The following is a 21489-nucleotide window of genomic DNA, read 5'->3' on the forward strand; positions in this document are numbered from 1 at the left end:
TGTACAGGCTTGTAGCCTGGAAGCAACAGGCGATCCCGCACAGCCTAGGTGGGTGGCAGGCTGTACCACCCAGGCTAGTGTAAGTGCACTCTGCGATGTTCGCACATGACGAGATGGCCTAGCGACGCATTTCCCAGAATGTATCCCCCGTCATTCCTTAAGCAGCGCTTGGCTGTGTATGTAAATAATGTCTTATCACCTGGCCTTGCACTCTCAGGATGCTCATCAGTTAAAGTAGCAGGAAGAGCTTTGCTCAGAAGCCTGTGCAAAACAGATCATCCTGGCACCAGAGGCCACCTTGGCGGTGCTCTCCAGGGTGTGAGGTTTGATAACTAATAGGTATGAGCATGGGTGTGGATTTTGCTTTCTTAAAAAAGCAAAAACAAATAGATAAAATTATGCTTTAAAAATGAGACCCTAGCAACTTACTTCATCTCTCTGAGCCTTCCTTCCCTAACAACTAATAACACCTATCCCACAGAGTTATTGAACAGATCAAAGGAGGTCATTACTATAAAAGTAGTTTGCAAACCATAAAGTGCATTGCTCAAATGAGCCTTCTATCCTGAATGCAGATATCCTCATTCCTTCAAAGACTTGGGCCAGTTTATACTATACCAGGGGTTTCAACCAATGGCTACAGGCTAGAACCACCTGCCGGCCCCACCCAGACCAATTGAATCAGAATCTCTGGGCTCCACGTCAATATTTTTTTAACTGCTCTCCAGGGGACTTTAATGAGTAGCCAGGATTACTCCATATTTCCTCCTGAGTTTCATACAAAATCCTGCCAAATTGCTCTCATTGCTTCTAGATGGCCACTAGCAATAAAAAGAAAGAGGAGAAAATGCCCCTAACCAGAGGCTGACTTTTCCACTGCTGTTGGCCGGAAAGGGGGTTTTTAATAACTACAGCTACTAATTCTGGAGCACTCATAGATGCTGGGAGACTTACATACATTATCCCTTTTAATCCTCCCCACACCTCTATGAGGTAGATATCGTTCTTCCCCGTTTCTAAAATAGCATTGCCCGGTCAGTGTGGCTCAGTGGTTGAGCGTTGACCTATGAACCAGGAAGTCACGGTTCGATTCCGGGTCAGGGCACATGCCTAGGTTGCGGGCTTGATCCCCAGAGTGGGGTGTGCAGAAGGCAGTCGATCAATGATTCTCTCTCATCATTGATGTTTCTATCTCTCCCTCTGTGAAATCAATAAAAATATATTTTAAAAATAAAAAAATAGCTTTATTGAGATACCACATACTATACAATTCGCCCACTTAATCACTGTGGTTTTGATTTGCTTTGCTTTGATGGCTAATGATGGTGAGCATCACTTCCTGTGCTTCTTAGCCATTCACATATCTTTGGAGAAAAGTGCTTTCAGACACTTTGCCTATAAAATTCAGCAGCTTTTAGTACATTCACAAAGTTGTGACTATCACCGCAATCATTTTTAGAATATTTTCATCACCTCCAAAAACACCCCACACTCCGTAGCTGCACCCCACACACACACAACTTCTCCCATCTCCCCCAGCCCTAGGCACCAGGGAACTGGCTTTCCTTTCTGTCTCTATGGGTTTGGGTATTCTGGACATTTCACATCAATGGAATCCTGCAATATGTGGTCCTCTGTGACTGGCTTCTTTCACTTAACATAATGTCTTCAAGGTTCATGCATGTTGTAGCGTGGATCAGTGCTTTATTCCTTTTTATGGTCAAATAATATCCCATTGTATGGACATATCATATTTTATCTATCCATTCGTCATTCATTGGACATTTGGGTTGTTTCCACTTTGGAGAGATTATGAGTAACACGGCTGTGAACATTCATGTACAAGTGTTTGTGTGAGCATGTTCTCCTTTCTATTGGCTGCGTACCTGGGAGTGTAGCTGCTGTCGTATGGTATGGGTCTATGCTTAGCCTTTGGAGAGCTGCCACACCCAAAGTGGTTGCACCATTCGACATTCCTGCCAGCAGTTTGAGGGTTACCGCTTCTCCCATCCTCACCAACACTTGTGATTATCTGTCCTTTCTTATTACAGCCGCCCTCGTGGGTGTGAAGTGGAATCTCCCTGTGGTTTTGCTTTGCTTTGCTTTGATGGCGAATGATGCTGAGTGTCACTTCCTGTGCTTCTTGGCCATTCGCATATCTTTGGAGAAATGTCCTTTCAGACACTTTGCCTATTTTCTAATTGGCCTGTTTGTCTTTCTATTACTGAGTTGCAATAGTTCTTTACATAGTCTAGTCTAGATACTAGTTCCTTATCAGATCTATCATCTGCAAAAAATGTTCTCGCGCCCTGACAGGTTTGGCTCAGTGGGTAGAGCGTCGGCCTGTGGACTCAAGGGGTCCCAGGTTCGATTCCAGTCAAGGGCATGTACCTTGGTTGCACATCCCCAGTAGGGAGTGTGCAAGAGGCAGTTGATTGATGCTTCTCTCTCATCAATGTTTCTAACTCTCTATCCCTCTCCCTTCCTCTCTATAAAAAAAAAATCAATAAAAATATATCTTTTAAAATGTTCTCGCATTCTGTGGACTGTCTTTTTGCGTTGTGTCCTTTAAAGCACAAAGTTTTTCATGTTGATGATGTCCAACGTATCTATCTTTTATTTTGTTGCTTGTGTTTTTGGTGTCATATCTAATACAAGGTCAAAGATTTATTGCGGTTTCCTTCTAAGGGTTTTGCAGTTTTAGCTCTTACATTAGGTCTTTGATCCATTTTGAGTTAATTTTTGTATCTGTTGTCAGGTAGGGGTCTAGCTCCCCCCTCCCACTTTTATAATGGAGGAAATCGAAGCTCAAATGGCTAGTCATCTTTCCAGAGCTGAACTGTTCCAATGCAGCAGCCCTGCGTTGCTACGCGGCTTCCAAAGAGCCAAGGTTTGTCATTGGTGGTGGCTGGGAGAGGAGGCGGGGGAAGGGCTATGGAGGCAGATCCCCCAGAAGAGCTTGTCACCCAGCACATGCACATGCACATGCACTGTTCTTAGTAAAGGGACCAGCCACTGAGCAGAGCACAGTGAGCAACAGCACAGGGCAGGATGTGAGCGGCCTCAAGGGGTCGCTACACCCAGAGGAGGCCTGTGACCTCACTCCCAGCACCTCTGCGGCCGGCCTAATCTGCTCCAATGTCCTCCTAATCACTGAGCTCTAGCCTCAGGCCAGGTCATCTGTGCCTTTTATTTTTTTGTGTTTTGTTGTCGTTAATCCTCACCAGAGGGTATGTTTTTATTGATTTTTTTCTTTTTAAGAGAGAGAAACATTGAAGTGAGAGAGAAACACTGATCAGTTGCCTCGGCTGTGCACCCTGACCAGGGATCGAACACACAACCTAGGCATCTGCCCTAATTAGAAATTGAACCGCAACCTTTTGGTGCACAGGACACGCTCCAACCAACTGAGCCACCCAGCCAGGGCTGTCTTGTGTCTTTTGGACACAGAAGAGGGGAAAGAGACTTGGCCGGCTCCAGAGTTGTTCAGCCAGAGGAGGTCCCCTGTGAGAGGACTCAGTTAGTTTCCCAACCCTGAGTCCTTGTTGACAGTGGATCTGGAGACACCAAGGTCAGGTGACCAGCATTGACAGGAAAGGCCACTTGGTAGTTTTGTTAAAAAATTGATGGTTCTTGCCCAGCCGGTGTGGCTCAGAGGCTGGGCATTGACCTATGAACCAGGAGATCATGGTTCAGGTCCCGTTAGGGCACATGGCCGGGTTATGGGTTCAATCCCTAATGTGGGGCGTACAGGAGGCCACCGATCAATGATTCTCTCTCGTCATTGATGTCTCTAGCTCTCTCTTCCCCTCCCTTCCTCTCTGAAATCAATAAAAATATATGTTTTTCAAAAACTGATGGTTCTGAAAATCCAGCCATGACCTTAAAACCATGGGAAACTAGATAAGAGGTTACACGAGGCAGCTGAGGGGAAACCAGAGGGCCGAAGAGGAGCCTTCTCCTTTACAGTTTGTGATGGAAACGACAACTGGGCTGCATCTAAACTGCATAAACAACCAGAAACAGGAAGGTCTGCTCACTTTCCTGCAGCCCAGGTTACAGGCACAACACACCGGGAAGGCCGAGACGGTCACAGTTTGTCGTGTCATTCACTGCAAACGGACTGTCTTAATAAAGTAAGCTATAGATGCTCTGCGCTGTCGTCAGTCATCCTCACACACAGATGAAAAAACAGATGCTCAGAAAGACCAGCTGACTTGTCCAAGGTCACACAGAGAGTGAGCGAAGGAGCCAGACTTTGAACCCAGAAGCTGGAACCAAGCCCAGAGCTCTTCCCAGGCCCCAGAAGCAGTCCCTCTGGGTAGAAGCCAGGATGGTGTCCTGCTCCCATGACACCTGGGCCGCTCCACACACTCAGGCAGCTCAGCACCTCCAAGGGCAAAGTGCCCTCCAGGAAATGAGAGCCCAAGTAACAGTGTTTGAATAAATTATAACACTAATTTGCATAATCAACACATTTGAAAAGTAAATCAGAATCACATCTCACACTTCTTGTGCATCTGAGTAAGTGCCAGGCATTATGTGAAACCCTTTACCCGCCTGCGTTCATTTAATCATCACAGCAACACTGAGAGGTCGGTACTAATGTTACTCCCATCTTTAAGACAGAGAATCTAAGAAGGCAGCACAGGACTCTGAACTTTCCAGAGGTATTTGATTTCTGCTAAGAACATACATGTCCAGCCATATCCCCACCATCAGCTCTCCAAGGTGACCCCATGCAAGGATGACAGCAGGTGTGGCCAACCTGTGATGTTAAATAAGAGCTTCAGAACCCCTGTGAGTGCTCAGGGCATGGACTCAAATCAGACGCAATTCCACAGGGGGCAGTGTTAAACAGTCAGAGCTGCTCTGAGCTATCACTCATTCCCCCACCCCCCACCCCCAAATTAAACTATCAAAGGGGGGGGAAGCTAACAGCTTCTTAAAATGTGCTAACACAGTGACGGAATTAAAGTGGAAATTCAGGATTTCAAAGACGAGTCAGGAGATTCTGTTCCAAGTGAGGGACAGATGGGCTCTCCCTGCCAAACAAGCAGGAGACAGAAAAAGCGTCTGAGTCAGGGGGAAGCAGGCCAGCGCCACTCCGAAGAGCCGCAAATTAAAAACCAATTATGCAAGGCTTGCTGCAAAATCTCAGCGGGCTGCCTTTATGTGTCAAATCACTAAAAACACAAGCATGCGCATGCCAGCATTTACCCAGCACATCAGCTGGTTGGGGGCAACTCTTTCTGCTCAGGCTAAACATGCTGAACATTTTGGTCTTTTTGGCGGAATGAACTCTGGAGACCCACCTGTGGCTGACAGTGAGCACACCTTCCAGGGCCACCCTACCGTCCCCAGATTCAAATTCACGTTTCATGCAAAGGTGAAAACTTTCTAAATGTCCTCCGAGTCCCTGGGAGAAGTTGGGAAATGACCACCGCGAAATCCACAGACAGCTAAGTCTCCTCTCGGGCTCTGAAGACGATGAGGACCTGGGCAATACGCGCTGGAAGGGCAGTCGGCGATGGAATGCACAGAATCCTGAAGGTGAGGCCCTCGGAATGCGCCCTGACAAGGATCAGAAGAGCCCGAGGAGACGTATAATGAAAAAGGTCATCCCTGAGCTTCCGAAACATACCGGTTCCCGGGACTGCCCTCAGACATTCTGCGTCCATGGGCCTGAGCGGGGTCTGACATTTTTATGTATAAGTAGTTCCCCAAGCGGTTTTGGCGATCAGCAAAGTTTGGGAATCGTTGGTTGGATCTTCATTGTGTTCTTTTTTTCTGCCTAAAGTCGCTAAAGTTCAGAAACAGAAAAGCAAATGGACACTGCTCGGAGGTAAGAATGGAGAGATATAGAAATCAAGGCAGAGGATGTTTAAGTGGCTTGCCAAGCTGACACAGCTAATTCATGTTCAACACAACAAGCCTATATATAAAACTACAGTCTGTGCAAGGCAGCGCACACAGGCTGGTAGAAATAAAAAGAAACGTAAGATTTAGTCCCGACCCTTGGGACCTACAAACAGGACTCAAACTCAAAAGCAGGCTGGTGACACAGTGTGAAGTGGGCTGGGTACAAGGCAACAGAGAGCCGTGGGGTCTGTGGTAAACTGAAGACTGCATGCTGACGCAGTGAGCATCTACTACTCAGCGGTAGCTTTCATTGCCTATAAGGGTGTGGGCCTAGAGTGGCCAGATAGTCTGGTTTTTTAAAAGAAGCCAAAAAAGTTCACATTTCCTGGCTTTTAAATATAGCAACTCATTCAATTTAAAAAAGCAAAAAAAAAGCACTGTGAGGGCCAACGAGATTCATCTGTAGGCTGACTCCTGCCCATGGAATGACAGTTTGCAGCCTCTTTCCTAAAAGTTCATCCAGTCCAACTTCCTTTGAACTTGAGACCCCTCCAGAGCCCTGCAGTGGCACAGAGAGTGAGGGGGTCCCATCTAGCAGGTGGTTAAGTAAGTGCCTGGTTTGTATCTGTGTGTGGAAGGGTGGAACTTCTGGCCTTCCCATCTGCCCCCTGCCCCCACCAGCCACACTGAAAATGCATTCCAAGCCCAGAGGCAGGGTGTGGCCCCTGCAGCCACAGCAGCCCACTCATAGATGACCCAGGAAGGACCACAATTTTCAGGCCAATAGGGACTGGTTAAGGAGTCCAGCTAAAACAGTAGAAAGAAAAGTGTGTAGAAAGAAAAGCTCTAGAGAAAGCCAGAGAGCAAAACTGTCTTGAGAAGGAATATTGGAAAGGAAAGAAGAACAAAAAGACAAGAAAGAAGAGAAAAAGGTGGGTGGAGGGAGGTTTAAGAGGGTAAAGAGGGGATAAATGGTGATGGAAGGAGACTTGATGGGGTGGTGAACATACAATATACAGATGATGTGTTATAGAACTGTACACCTGAAACCTATATAATTAACCAATGTCACCCCAATACATTCATTTTTTTAAAAAAGGCAAGAAAGAAGCATGCGCTCACTCTAAAAATCCCATAACCCAAAATATAGCATCCCCAGATCCTAGCCAGCCATCAAAACCAGCAGTCTGGCCACTCACCACCCACTTGGTCTGCTTAATTTTTCTTCACCATATTGACTACTACATGACCTCTTATTTCTAGATGCCCCCACTACACTATACAGTTCCAGGAGAAAGGACGGGGGAGCTTGTCTACTTTGTTTATGGCTCAGTTCCCAGCGTCTGGCACAGTGCCTGGCACATAGTAGGTGTGCTTAGCAAATATTTGTTGGACAAATGGGCTGCAGGCAAGCAGTTGGCACCAAAACAGTTTAGCGTTAGGTGTCAACCACCTAATAATAACATCAGCACAGAACACCTATCGTTTAACTTAATTCAGCCAGTTTTCTTTTACCAAACTGCTTCGTGGATTTGCACGTGGCCCAAGAGACTACTGGTCTCTGAGGTGGACAGTCCAAGAGCTTGCTCTGACAGGGCTGCCTGCACGGCCGCCCGGCCCACTCTCTCTCCATGCCTGGGAGACAGTGCGGCCACAGAACTGCCAGACTCAGCACTAACTGGGCCATGTCATCAAAATGATCCAATGTCCCGGGCCGGGTTCATTCCACCCCACCCGCTTCCTCAACCTGATAGAGAGGCAGCCACAGCATAAGGTTAAAAAGCTTTGGCTCTGAAGTTAGCTTTCCAGCTGCATGACCTTCGCCCTCTCCAAGCCTTGTTAACCTCATCCATCATGTGAGCATAACAATGATAATAGTAACAGTAATTACTTCCAAGGGCTCTTGTGCAAGTTCAATGAGATAGTTCACAAAGAGCGCCCAGCACCGTGCCTGGGGCTTGGCTCAGGGCATCTGAGATGTGGCTATTGCAGCAGCAGCGTCATCATCACCCCAGACTCCAGTGTTGCCACTTTCCTGAGTGACTTGACCCCCTCCTCCTAGGACCTCATATTCCTCTTTTCTAACATGGGAAAAACCCAGTCACCAGGATGGATCAGGAAGGGGATAAACAAGATCACGCATGTTACACAGCACAGGTCCTAGTATACAGTCAATGCTTAATAAATGTGAACTGGGAGGTTTTATAATTCAAGGGACTTTACTAATCTAAGATGCCTGTGTGAAAACCCACCAAAGGCAGTTTGTCATATGCAAAGAAGCATTTGGGGCATGAGGTTCTGCAACCACTTTATATGTTTCAGTTGCTCTAAGAATCAGCACCAGCACCCCAAACACCCACCCACCTTGAGTCTAACCCAGGAAGCATTTGGAGGTCAGTTCCCAGTGCGGGGCTGACCTTACTTCCTGCCAGCACAGTCTACTGCGCCCTCCCCGCCACCCCCCACCCCACCCCCACCCCCAGCGACGCTGCAGTGTGCCGGGAGGGAGAGGCATGCAAATGCGCCCCAGCAATGGCTTGTTATCCTCACGGCCCCGATGGCACGTGTTTGTGGGCACCTGTGAAGACAGCACGTCACTGTCAGGTACAGGGCCTATGTCACCAATTTGGGGGAGGCTGTGAAATGTAAAAATACTCAACCCAAATAAAGTCTGCCCCTTCCCCCCCACCCCCGCCACCACCAAAAAAAGAAGGCTTCTCCAGCACCTTTTGTAGAGGGAAGAGGTGGTAACTCCTCTTCCCAGGCAAGTCTCTGGTGGGCCAGCCCCTGACTAAGGCTTTCATGAGCACTGACGCCTCAGCAGCCCAGTGCCTAGGGTACTGGTTTAAAGGGTGATCATACTGTGGAACGACCCCAGAAACTGGTGCTTTTGAGATAGGAGCCTGGGAAGGTGCATAGCAAAGGACCAAAAGCAAGGGCCCTCGCAAAAGAAAACAGAAGTCCCCAGTGCAGGTGAGCATTAGTGCTGGGAACTCCCCCAGCCCACGCTCCCAGGGCTTGCCATTTGGCCAAAGGCCTGAGGTCCCCATCTGACAGCATAGCTGCCCACCTGGAAGGGAGAAGGAGCCAGTGGTGGGAGGAGGAGAATTCTAAGTAAGCCAAGAAGTGCTATCGACAGCACATTGACCTACAACGCTAATTCACAAGAATGTCATTACCATCAACTCTCATCTTGAAATCATTAGTGGGCATCTATAATGCATCTAATCTGGGTGTTTCAAGTGCAAATGTCTACAATAGGGGCCAAGCAGTTAAGTAAATGAAGGCAGCTGGTGGTAACAAAAGCAAAACCAACCGTGGAAGAAAAATTAAGAATAATAGGGAGGTGTGGGGGCCTGTGGCAAACTGGAAAGAGGAAGGAAGTGAGAGGGGGTCTCGGCATTCTGTGTAGCTATTGCCTGAACAGGGCACCTGTGAGCAGATCTTCCACGGTTTTAATCAAAGATTAAAATCCAACTTTTTAAGTGACGTGTTGGTTCAAGTTTCTTTTAAAACATTGTGCAGGCCAAACAAAACACATCTGAGAGCCAGATCCAGGATGCAAATGGCCAGTTTGCCACCCCTGGCCAAGCCCCCAGCAGCCCTTCTCTGCAGTTTTTATGGTATTCCTGGGGAGAGCAAGGGCCGAGCAGTAGCTGCATAACATACCCAACTCTCCCCTGCCAGTACCCAGACACCCCTCTCCACGCAAGAGCCCCTCTCTTTGGAATGTCCAGCCCTCCGAGCTCCATCCTAAAGCATGAGCCCCCTCCAGGGGCACCTTTGCCTGTAAATGCTCCTCATCAGAACTGCTGAGCTCCTGATACTCAGCTGCTTCCCCCGTCCTGTCCCCCACACCTGTCCGCAGCCACCTCTCCCCTCCCACCACTGGCTCCTTCTCCCTTCCAGGTGGGCAGCTATTCTCTCAAGCCTTTGGCCAAATGGCAAGCCCTGGGAAAGTGGGCTGGGGGCGTTCCCAGCACTAATGCTCACCTGCACTGGGGACTTCTGCTTCTCACCAGCCCCCAGGGAAAAGCAGCTCTTCTGCAAGCGAGGCTCATGAGGGCTACAGCTGCAAGGGACCCGAGGAGGGAGTGCTCCATGTGTGGGTCCCCTGCAAACATCTAAGGCAGATGATATGGGTGGCTGAGGTCAAGCCCAGGTCTGGCAGCTCCTTGAGAAGAAAGGCCTTACCATCCTTCCTCCAAGTTCCCAGGTTCAGCTGCAGCCTGGGGCCAAGGGTGTTAGAGCAATGACATGACTAATGATCATTTTAAAGATAATGCAGTATTAGTGTTCTCTTGTGTGCTTTTCAAAGCATGTGCACAGTTCCATGATCTCCCTTGGTCCTCCCAACACCCCAGAGAGACTGACAATATATTACTATTACCATTATTATTTTTAAAGACATTGAATTTTTTATTTTATTATTTTTTTCATCCTCACCCAAGGACATGCTTAGAGAGAGGGAGGGGGGGAGGGAGAAATATCAATGTGAGAGAGAAACATCGATAAGTTGCCTTCTGTATGCTCCCCGACTGAGCATCAAACCTACAACCCAGCCCTAACCGGTTTGGCTCAGTGGATAGAGCGTCGGTCTGCGAAGTGAAGGGTCCCAGGTTCAATTCTGGTCAAGGGCATGTACCTTGGTTGCTGGCACATCCCCAGTAGGGGGTGTGCAAGAGGCAGCTGATTGATGTTTCTCTCTCGTCGATGTTTCTAACCCTCTATCCCTCTCCCTTCCTCTCTGTAAAAAATCAATAAAATATATTAAAAAACAAAACAAAACCTACAACCCAGGTATGTGCCCTGAGCAGGAATTGAACCAGCAACCTTTTGGTGCATGGGACAACATTCAAACAACTGAGTCACTCCAGCTGGGCCCAATATATTATTCTTCATTATTGTTATTAATTACTCTTCCCTTGGCCCCTCAAAGAATCGGAGGTTCAGCATCCTGTCCTCGCCAGACCTCTCAAACTTTACCATGTCCATGAGTTCCCCAGGGGACCGTACTAAAATGCAGCCTCTATTTCAGAAGGTCTGGGGTGGAGCCTGAGGCTCTGCATCTTTCACAAGCCACCGGGCTGCATGGATGCTACTGGTCCTCAGACCCCACGACGAACAGCAATGCTGAGGCCACACAGCGGGTGTGGGGCTAGTCCTGGGACTCGAACCCGGGCGTCCTGCTCCGGGACTCTGCCTGGGAGAACCAGGCTCACTCACCTCACTTTTCACAGGTTGAGGCCTCTTGCCCAGTTTCACCTCCAGGAAGTGCAAGGGGGCGATCATGGCCCCGATGTTGCGGATGTCAGCGTATTTCAGCTCCTCTGCAGTCAGGGCCGAGCTGGGGAGTCCGGTCAGGGGGCCGAGCCCTGGCAGAGAGCCCGCAGTCACGGAAGGGTCCGGGATCTGCCCAGGCATCATAGCAGGAGGAGTGGCAGTCCAGCCTGGAGTAGGCGGGAGAAGAGGAGCGTGCTGTCAGCCAGAAGTGCTATGAGGGGCTTAAGCCCCCATGTCTTGCCAGGACCTCATCCTGTCTTTCACTAATGCCCCCTCACCCCTCCCCGTCCCACTGTCTCTCTCTGCCCTTATTTTGTTACAGAGGGAATCTTAATCCATTAATTCATATCAAGGTTCTCCTTGGCACTTAAGGTAATGCTTACTCCAACCATCGGCTCATTGATTCAGCATTCGCCATGTGCTGGGCACTGCACAGTCCGCCTATCAGCCCCATAGGACTGGGGCAGTGCCCGACACAGAGGAAGAAGCAGGGGCTTAGGAAGATAACTCACTCAGACTGTGCACAGTTGAAACTGTGAGAGCTGGGATTTAAACCACAGCCTACTGCCTCCCAAGAGGGTGGTTTACAAGAGTGGAATCTCAAGCATCTTCGCACCTGTTTAAGAGGGAGCTATTTTGGGCCTGGCACGGTGCCTCCCCTCAAATCACACATCCCGTTCTGCATACTTGTTAAGACACCACGAATATGAAATGAAGCAAATCGAAGTTAAAGGTGAGTGTGTGACTCTGGTCTCTATGAGGAGGAGATTGAGACAAAGGAGATGCAATTAATTAGCCTCTGCTTTCCCCAGCGGAGCCCAGTACCAGCAAAGTCCTCCAGGGTCTCCTGTTTCTCAAAGCAAACACGTATTCCGGCTGTGCCAGACCCAAAAGGTTTGCAAGGGAAGACAGATTCAGGCATGAAAGAAAGACAGAAATTAGACAGGTCAACAGCGAGAGAATTATTTCTTCCCTCTCTTTTCTGGGAGAAGCTCGTGGATGAGAAGTGGTTACTTCAAGGCACAGCTGACGTGCAGAAAGCTTGTCTCCCAATAAAGCCAGACTTATCAGGTCCCTTTCAGGGCCCCTCCCATTCATTCATTCGTCCACTTAACCATCCATCCACCCGACGATGAGCAAGAAGGCACATCCCTTCTCCCCATCCGGAGCACCCAGTGTCCCCCAGGCCACCTCAGAAAAGGATCTGAGACTCATTCTCATTAACTTATAGTCTTAGAGCTGGAGGAGGCCCTGTGCTTATCTAAACCACATCCTCATTTTGCGCATGAGGAAGGTGAAGCTCCGAGAGAGTGAATGACTTGCCAAGGTCACACGGCTAGAACGAAAGAGCCAGAGCTGAACTCCTGGGCCCTGGATTGCAGGTCCTGCCCTTTGTCCCCTCCTGGGTTCCGAGTTAAGGCAGAAGGGATGACCTTCTAATAGATGTTCCGACACCAGCCCATAGTGGAGGCTCATCCTCCTGCACGGAGGGCCCTCTGCTTGGCCTCCCATTAAGACTCAGGCCTGGGAGGTTCCCCGAATAACCCCATGGCAGTCTGGGTGGGAGCCCAGACATAGAAATGGCCACTGAGATGCCTCACGTGCGATTGGTCAATGTGCTGTGACCCTCCCTAAACCTGAGCTGGACTTGAGTCCAGGATCAGGAAGACAGTCTCTCCTCCACTCCCTGGAGCTGGGCCTGCAATGCAGAGGCCCACAGGGTGCCACAGCAGGAGGCTGCTCCAGGGCATGGTGGGTGAGCTGCATGGCTCCCCAGCCTTCCTCCAGGGAAAACAAGAAAAGGGCCAGTGTAAGGACTCATTCCTGTGTGGCAGGGGGATGCCTGGCAGGCAGAAGGAGTTGGTTTTAGGCTACCTGAGCCAAACTGACAGAGGAAACTCACCTTTCCTTCTCAGAAGAGGAGAAAACCCTACAAAATCCCCTTTTCTAGACCTGAATGGATGCCCCAAGGAGTCACTGACCCCCAAAAGATGCTTAATTGAGCTAGTCAAAACAGACAGGAGATGTGAGGCTGGAAAATGCTCTGTGCCTGGTGCTTCAGTTGAATACAAACCCCTGAGAGGGGCCAGGGGGGCCACACTCCAGCAAAAACACAGAGCAAAATCCCCTCCTTGGCCAGAAGCCCCGGACCTCCCTGAACTGGAAGGACCCATTCTTGTGTAGCCAAACGTGCCACGTGGGCATTTAGCAAGTGGAGGGGTGACTTCAGGGGGAAAAGCAGCAGTCATGGCTGGTTGACCCACATGACCCCAGCGCGTAGCATCATTTCTGGCATAAAAAGAGTAATCGACAAAGACTGAGTGAATTCTAAATAAGTGAATGAAGGAAGGAACAAATGACAAACTCACGGTGGAACAAAATTCAGTGAGCGGGGTCAGGACCTATCTCTGGAAGTCTGGATGCTCGTCACCAACCTCCCGATGATTCGTTCCCACAGTGGACCCCAAGAAAAACACCCCGAGGCTCCTGTGTGCTTCCCTGCCTAAGCCATCTCTGAGAGATGGAAGCCAGACCCCACTCTGTTCCGGGAATGATAGGCTCTGCCTGCAGCTTCTGTTTATTTTCATACAGATGGTATAAATGAGACACTAACAAATGGTCCCAAAATATCTGCTACTGTGAAATCCCCCCTCCGAGAGGGGTAGCCACTCTCTGGGAGCAGCAGCCTCATAAATTCTTGCCATTCCTGCTTCCCTGTGAACCCAGCCCAATGACAAGCCTCACTCAGGGGATCAGGCTCCAGGCTTTCCTTTGCAGAAGCAAAAAAAAAAAATGCCCCTCTCTTTCCTTCCCCCGCAAGGGCGCCCCTCACTGCTCAGATACAAACCACAAAGTCCTTAACACATGCCATTCCTAGGAGACAAGCACAGCAGCTGACATTCACCAGCGAGAAGTCATCCTAACGGCAGAAGATGGAGGAGGTGGAGCGGCTGCCTCTCATAAGTGGATCCTCATTAACTGGGAAGAGCTGGCTGATGATCCGAGGCTGCGAGGCCACTTTGGCGATATGAAAAATAAAACAATTTGATGTGATTTAGAGATCTATAAAGGGGGCGGGGGGAGAGACAGTGGCGGGGAACCAATAACAGCCAGGAGGAATTTACCCACTTCAAGGAAGACATAGGAAAGATGACAAGAGGTGAAATCATCTCCCAACTGGTTGTTCCATACGGAAACAATTTAGTAGGAAAAGGAGAACTAGGCACTAAAAGCTTTAGGGGAAGAACCCAGAGTTTTTTTCCCCCCCTTCGGGGCCCAGGAGGTCCAAAAGGCAGATAAACACCCTCCATGTTTCCATTAGTAACTGGGATGCATAAATAAAGAGCAAGTGCTATACATTGGCAGAAGACCAGAACTGGCCAATGAAGCTTATGCCTTCAAAGACAGGCTTAGAATCCAAGAAGACTTTGGCAATTTGGGACACTGACCAGGAATAACTTGGAAACGAGCCCATGAAGAAAAACTGGGTAATGGACAGATCAAGATGGGACCGACGAGCAAGGCATGAATAAGACAGAAAGCGGGCAGGAGGTCCCCGTGAGAGCCGCTGCGGAGCCCCAAGAGCATGAGTGATTTGATGCAGGTCCCTAAAAGCCAGCTTCGGAGAAACAGGGAGCGAGTGGATCCAGGGGGAAAGAACCTGAAGACCTGGTATTGGTATCTCTCTATTCCGACTTCCTCAGGGATGGTAGGCACACCGTCAGGGGTGCTGCCTTGTATAAGCAGAAAAGCCAGAAAGCATTTCAAGTCCAGAAAATGGACCCTACTGGGAGATATTAACATGAAACATCATTTTTTAGCTGAAAGAAAAAAAAGATACAGGTAATTTGAGTTTTCCCCCTCTTGTTTCACTGTATGTAAATCTATAAAATATCATATTTTTTAAGTGGGAGTATCTGCAAATAACAGTCTTGCTTTGATGGGTCAATTTTTATGAGAAAGTGCCAGTAATTGGTATCTCCATCTAGAATGGCAAAGATGGATTAAAAAAAAAAAAAAAAAAAGACAGGTTAAGAGAAAGTTAGGATCTGCATCATGAAAGTTAGGATCTGTCCATAGAGACAAAAGTTTAAGGGAGGCTTTCAAGTCCCTGGGCCTCTTTGAGAAGGTCAGCTCCGCTCCAGACAAACAGCTGGCTAGGCGGGCAAAAGGGGCCAGGAATGAGTGTGCAAGTGAGTGCAGGGTTCGAAATAGCGGAGGTGAGTGAGGACAGACAAGGAGCAAGGGAGTTAGTTCACAGGATCAGGCCCCAGGAGCACTATGGAGTTGGAAGAGCAGGTAGCCAGCCGGCTGGAATGGCTCAGGGATTGAGCATCGACCTATGAACCAGGAGATCACTGGTTCGATTCCAGGTCCGGGCACGTGCCCCAGTAGTGGGCGCGATCCCCAGTAGGGGGTGTGCAGGAGGCAACTGGTCGATGATGTTCCTCATCAATGTTTCTATCTCTCTCCCTCTAAAAAAAATAAAATAAAATAAATTTTATATATATATTTAAAAGAAAAAAAGAGAGAGAGAGAGCCAGTAGCTAGTACCTGGGAATCACCAATAGCAGGTGGGTGGTCTTGGGAGCCGGAGCATGGCAAGATTCCCAGGAGGACACTGTGTGTGTGTGTGGGGGGGGGGGGGGGGTGGACAGGGGAGACAGTACAGAAAGATGCCAGGCCAGTGATCACAGAACATAGTAATAACTATCATGAATCTTGGAGAATTAAACAGTAAACTTGTTCTTGGAGATAAGGAATTATCTGAAATGATCTCTTTCCTGGAGATGCAGAAGGCAAGGAGCAAATGGTTGGAGAAAGCCCCTGAGAACAAGAACGAGCTGAAAAGTGCCTCTCCAGATGGCTGTCCCAGCTCTACAGGCAGGAGAGTGAGACGGCTTACGGGTGGGAGCTTTGGAGCCAGGTCAGCTCCATGTGCAAACTAGCTCTGCCCCTCCCTCGCTGTGTGACTGGGGCAAGTTCCCTCACCTCTCAGGGCCTCGCTTTCCTCAGCTGTAAAGTGGGAATAATAGTGTGATTTGCCCTGTAAGGATGAAAGTGATGAAAACTTGGAAAGCACCTGGAACAGTGCCTGCCCCAGTGAGCATGAAGTCAGTGTAGCCACAAGGCCCTTCCTTCCTGAAAGACACACGTGCTGGCCGACCCCGCAAGGTCATTTCTAACACTGGTCTCCTTTTCCTACAGCCATGAAGAAGATCCCCCCAGAGGATTCACTGCTCTCCCACTTTCCAGCTCTAAACCCCCAGGAGCCAGGACCATCCTGTGTCCAGTTGGTTCCTGCAGAATAGAAACGAAGGGGGCAGGTCGGGGCTGTGTACAGGGTGCAGAACCCAGGCCCAGCACTTGACCTTTGCCCCAGTTTCTCCAAGGTCTCCTCCATCCTACATTCCAGAACACAGCTGCATAGATCGCTGGCACCACCAGCTGGCTGGGTTTCCACCCCTGCCTCCAGGAGCAGGGGGCCAGCATCTTCTGTGTCCTTCTACCTACTCTATCCTTGTACTGCTTAGAAGGGGTGGCTCCTCAGATCTGCCTAATAAGAAAAAGAGGGGTGATTGTGGTCAGAAGCCACTGCCAGGCATGGGCATGCGTGACCCCTGCACAGGCATCCCAGCTGTGGAAGAAACTGGAACCCCTCCCCAGGAAAGGCTCCTCCCAGGAGACCAGAGAAATGCTTTCAACAAGGCCCTGTCTGTCGGCACGGGCTCCCCTGCCTGGTGTAGTAGGTGTTCAGCAAACACACAGGAAGTTCCTTCCGCCAGGAATCCTTACCCCGAGCTGCAAGATGAAGCTGGGAAAGTACTGCCACCCGACAAGCCTCTATCCTCTCTTCCCTCTTCGCCCCATCTCTGCTCCTTGGCTGCAGGAGCTCAGAGCATGATACATTGCACAGTCATACACACAGTGTGTGTGATAAATCCGTTGGCTCTTTTTTAAAAATGCCACTGGCCCTGCTGAAGCTTTGGAAACGAAGCTCCACGGCTGGAACCCCAAGGGCTGCAGCAAGAAAACAGACTTAAAAAAGCCCCAGAACGGTGGGCTCTGGCCGGGCCTCCCACAGCCAGCAATGAGTGTAAAGAAACACAGGCCGAAATTCCAACCTGGGTCGCTAAGGCATTTGTCTCCGCTGAGCTCCGAGAGGCCAAACCACACACACACACACGCACAAGAGTGCACACACACACATACACACACACACAGGCACACGGAGCTTGGCAGCCCGTAAGTTCCAGAGCTGGTAACACAAGCCACGGAACCGACTGCCAAGACAAGCAACAGAAAGAGCCAGGCCCAGTTTCATTGGCCACCATACGCTGCATATGGCCCGGGACGCAGCCAAGACGGTGTTCTCACCCTCCTCAAAGGCATAGGAGACCCTCTGTTTTCAAACACACCTCCACAGAGCCTTAATTAAAGGAAAATGGAAAAATAATGTGTCTGCTGCTCTCCCCCTGCCTATATAGGTATGCGCACACACACGCACACACACGCATATTCATACACACTCACTCTATGTTTCTCTTCCTCCCACTTCAGTTTCAAACATAATTCATTCGCATGGAAAACAGCAAACTGCATCCTGCAGCAGAAAAGCAGAGAAGAATGTTGCCTGCCCTCAGCCCTGGCTCTGGGTGCTCCAGCTGAGCTGGGGCTGAATGAGTACAGCCTCGAGTCTGCACTGACCCCTCTCTTCCAGAGCAGCGCTGGAAACAGAAGCCCTGGTGAGAGAGACAGCCCACTGCAACACCGGCAGACCCACGACAAACAAGGCCTGGAGAGCCTGGCCGGCCCTTCTCATCCTGCCAAGGGTTCTGCAGGTTGGAAAAGATGCCCGCACAGCTTGCAAACAGGTGGGGGAGACAGACGCTGGTGGCTGCAAAAGCTAGGCAGTGAGTGAGTGAGGAGATCCTGGTCCAAACCCTTCCCTAGGGGACACCATTACCACGTATCAACCCATCTCCTTAGAAGTGGCTGCAAACAACGAAGGAGAAAAGTCAGAGGCCTCCACACCCACGCCTGCCAGCAGCCTTTCAAATCTCACGGCACCCAGCTCTTCAGGAGGATTCTGGAGCTGCCTGCAGCTCTGAACCACAGCCAAAGTGGAAGGGGAACAGAAGACTCTTTGAGAAATCCGTCCTCCCTGTTTCAAACAAGGCAAAACCTTAACCAGCCAGAGGCACGAGAATAGACCTTGCTTCTCTTCCCAGGTCCTCGGGTTAATCAGAGCCATGCTCACACCTGATACCGGGCTAAACTCTCCCCCAGAAACCTGCAAAGGAAGATCAGGCAGCATTCCAAGCTGCAGCCAGATTTGCTGGAAAGATGAAAGCAATGGGAGGTGTTTTTTAAAACCTTCAGGAAAGGGAGGTTGGGGAGATGATATGTGAACACAATTCACAGCAAGGCCTTCCAGGACAAGCAGGCACCAGTCGTGGCTCAAAGCTGCTATTTCTGAGGCTCCTCAAACCTGAGGAGAGCCCACCAACTTGGTTGCACGCACCCTCAGTCAGCAAGCCCCTTTTTTGAGTGACAGGCCTGGGCTCATCTGCATTAAGCACATGTGCTCAGAACACAGGCTGATGCCCTCGATGCCAGTAGGGAGGTCTGCCCACCGGGCTAGGATCAGGCAACCTTGCAAGTGCAGCTGACCCAAAGGGTGAGTTAATTTCCTTCCACCAGCCTCTTCATTTCCAGCCTTATGCATGGCCCGGCCATCCCAGCAGAAGAACCAAGGCCTCCCCATCTTCCCGGTCTCCCAGGGTCTGGGGTCCTGGCCTTAAGACCCAATCCCTCAGCCTCCTGTGAGGGGAGGGGCATAAGAGCGCCTGCTAAACTGGGCTGGTCAGGAGAGGAGGGGCTGGTTACCTAGAGGAGCCGGCTTGCCTCCTTATGTAACCTGGCTTGGGAGCCCCCGCCAGGGAACGCAAACGGGACCCGGGCCACCCGCTAGGCCTCCTCGCATCCCAGAACCCGGGAGCAATGCCCCGAGAGAAGCACTCTTCATTGGATGGGGAGGCCCGGGCCTTCTCCAGTCCTCAGGGAGGCACGCTTCCTCCCTTCGAGGGGGTGGGGGCGGCACACTTGCCAGCCGGTCACTGTCATCCTCCTCCTACACCCGCCCCCCCACCAGAACCGTGACCTCCCTGGCCTTTCACCCTCCATCTGCACCCCCAGGCCCGTCTCCCCCAGGCAGTGTTCTCCCCACTCACCGCCTTCCCCGCCGCCCGAGGCGAGCACCTCTCTGCAAACGCACTGGGGAGAAGAGCGCTGGCGGGAGGCGGAGAGAGAGCCCCGGCTGCCTGGGAGCAGACGGAACCTCCGGTCCCAGGGCGGGAACCCAAAGGACGCCACTGGCTTCCAGGCGCTTCTCGGGAATGGCCCGGGCTGCAGCGACCCGCGCCGGGGCTGCGGGAGCCTCCCCGCGGGGCGGCGGGTTCCGGAGCTCGGCGCGCTCCGCCCGCGCGGGGGCGGGCGTCCCAGGTGCCCGCGGCCGGCGCGCCCCACCCCGCCCGGCCCGGGCGCCCCCCCACGCGCTCGCGCGCACCCACCGTGCAGAAGCCGCGGGCGGAGGCGGCGTCCCCGGGGCCCGGGCCCGGCTGCAGGCGCCGTGCCCGCTCAGCGCCGCTGCCGCCCGGCCGCCGAGCTCCGCCCGGTGCCCAGGCCCGTCCCGGCCCGGGAGCCGCCGCGGCGCCAGCCCCGCCGCCGCTGCAGCGTCCGCCGCCGCCAGCGCCTCCCGTCGCGGCCGCCGAGCGTCCCTCCCGCAGGCTGTGGCGGGCGGCGGGACGGGTTGCATCAGCCCCGGCTATATAGCGGCCCCTGGGCGGCGGGGAGGGGTCGGGAATGCGGAACCCGCCGAGCTGCCAGCTCCAGACGTCAGAGGGGGACGGAGAGGAAGGGAAGGAGGGGACAGGGGAGGAGGGGGTGTGGATCCGGCGCTTCACACCCACTGACCTTCACCTCCCCCGCCGCCTTTCGCGCCCTCCTCCCGCGGCTGCTCGCACTGCTCTCCCCGCCGGGGCGGCTGCGGCCCCGCGGCACCAGCTGGGGCTCCATCGCCGTCCCAGGCTCTCCCAGGAGCGCGCGCGAAAGCAGGACGCGGCGAGCGGTTATGTAAGAGCATCCCCCCACCCACCCCGCGCACGGCGGCCGGTGGCCACCCGAGACAGGAGACAGAGAAATGAGAAGGCGGCAGCAGGACCGGCCGAAAGCCCCTTGAAGCCTACGCAGTCTGTGCTGAACCATCTTCCTAGATCCCAGCGCTTTTGGCCAGACCGAGAGAGAGAGCATTTCGGCACATTTTCATCCTTGGACACTTCACGACTGAGTCAGCGAGGAAGTGATCTCGCAAGCCGGCTTTTTTTTTCCCACGGAGAAGGATGAGCAGAAGATGAAGGCATGTGGGTGCCTCTACCCCACCCACTAGCCCACCTGGCCGCCATACGTGCCTTAAGCCCCGGGGCAGTTCGCTGCAGGAGGCCTGCCCTCCACTGCTTTCTCTTTCTGGGTGGCCAGCGCTGTTTGACCTGGGCTGTTTGTCCTACTCCGTCAGCTTCTCCTTTCCTCTCAGGGCCAGAGCACACCCAGCCCTCCTCCCACTGCGAATGGCCTTCTTCCCCATTACAACTTCCATTGCCAGCTCGACTCCCACCTGTCATCTTCCCAGAGTGGGAGACGGTTCAGGGAGAGTCCAGAGGACATGTGTGTTCCATGGTGCCCTCCAGTAAGTATATAAAGCCCGGAGACCTCCAGCACACGTGTGGCACCTGAGACCTTGGCACCATGGTTGGCATCTCCTTACCTCCAGACGCCCTGGGGGCTCAGCCAACCCCTTACCTCTCTGTGGACGCCAGAAAGGGGTGACTGTTTATATTCAGTGACTGTCGGCCTCCTTCTCAAGAGTGAGGTCAGGTCATCACCCAAAGAAGAAAGGAAGTGAAAGAAAAAGTTCTTGCCTTCTTGGAGTGCAGATGTTCAGAGTGAAATAACAACAGTGCTTGAGGCGGATGGGAGCAGTAAGCAAAACCAACTGAGCTTGTCTCTGCAGTGCAAGTGCAGTGAGGTTTTCTTTCCTTCTCTCCCCGCGCAGTGAGATCCCTCCCGGGAAGGCCTGGAAAGGCAGACCCCATCCCCGGTGACATTGCCTGGCCGTTCTCACCTTCACGGTCAGATCTCTCACTCAAAGCACTGACGTTAGTAAGTAAGAAGAAAGTAAGGCCCTGAAAGACTCTACAATGCAAAATGAGCAGTAATGTGCTAGTTTTGTGGACGAACATGGCTCTCGGCATCCGAAGGGCCAACTACACCTTTGCGGCAGCATAA

The 21489-nt window shown here is 51.6% G+C and overlaps 1 protein-coding gene across 4 annotated transcripts in view; it reads right to left on the minus strand.

The window, feature by feature from the left end:
- The window catches only part of JDP2 (Jun dimerization protein 2), a 38990-nt gene extending 17908 nt beyond the window's left edge, over positions 1 to 21082 (minus strand). The window contains exons 1-3 of one of the 4 annotated variants that reach the window (XM_081102654.1): positions 19380 to 19629; positions 13994 to 14163; positions 11089 to 11312 (exon numbers count right to left, since the gene is read on the minus strand). In XM_081102654.1, the coding sequence (XP_080958780.1) occupies positions 11089 to 11289 (201 nt within the window). In that variant the 5' untranslated portion in view covers positions 11290 to 11312; positions 13994 to 14163; positions 19380 to 19629. Of the gene's footprint in view, positions 1 to 11088; positions 11313 to 13993; positions 14164 to 19379; positions 19630 to 19718; positions 19839 to 20121 lie in introns of those variants that run through there. The other 3 variants (XM_081102651.1, XM_081102652.1, XM_081102653.1) reach the window with 3 other exon arrangements.
- Between the last annotated feature and the right edge of the window lie 407 nt (positions 21083 to 21489).

Source organism: Myotis nattereri (assembly GCF_964212035.1).
Source record: "Myotis nattereri genome assembly, chromosome: 1".
Taxonomy (NCBI): domain Eukaryota; kingdom Metazoa; phylum Chordata; class Mammalia; order Chiroptera; family Vespertilionidae; genus Myotis; species Myotis nattereri.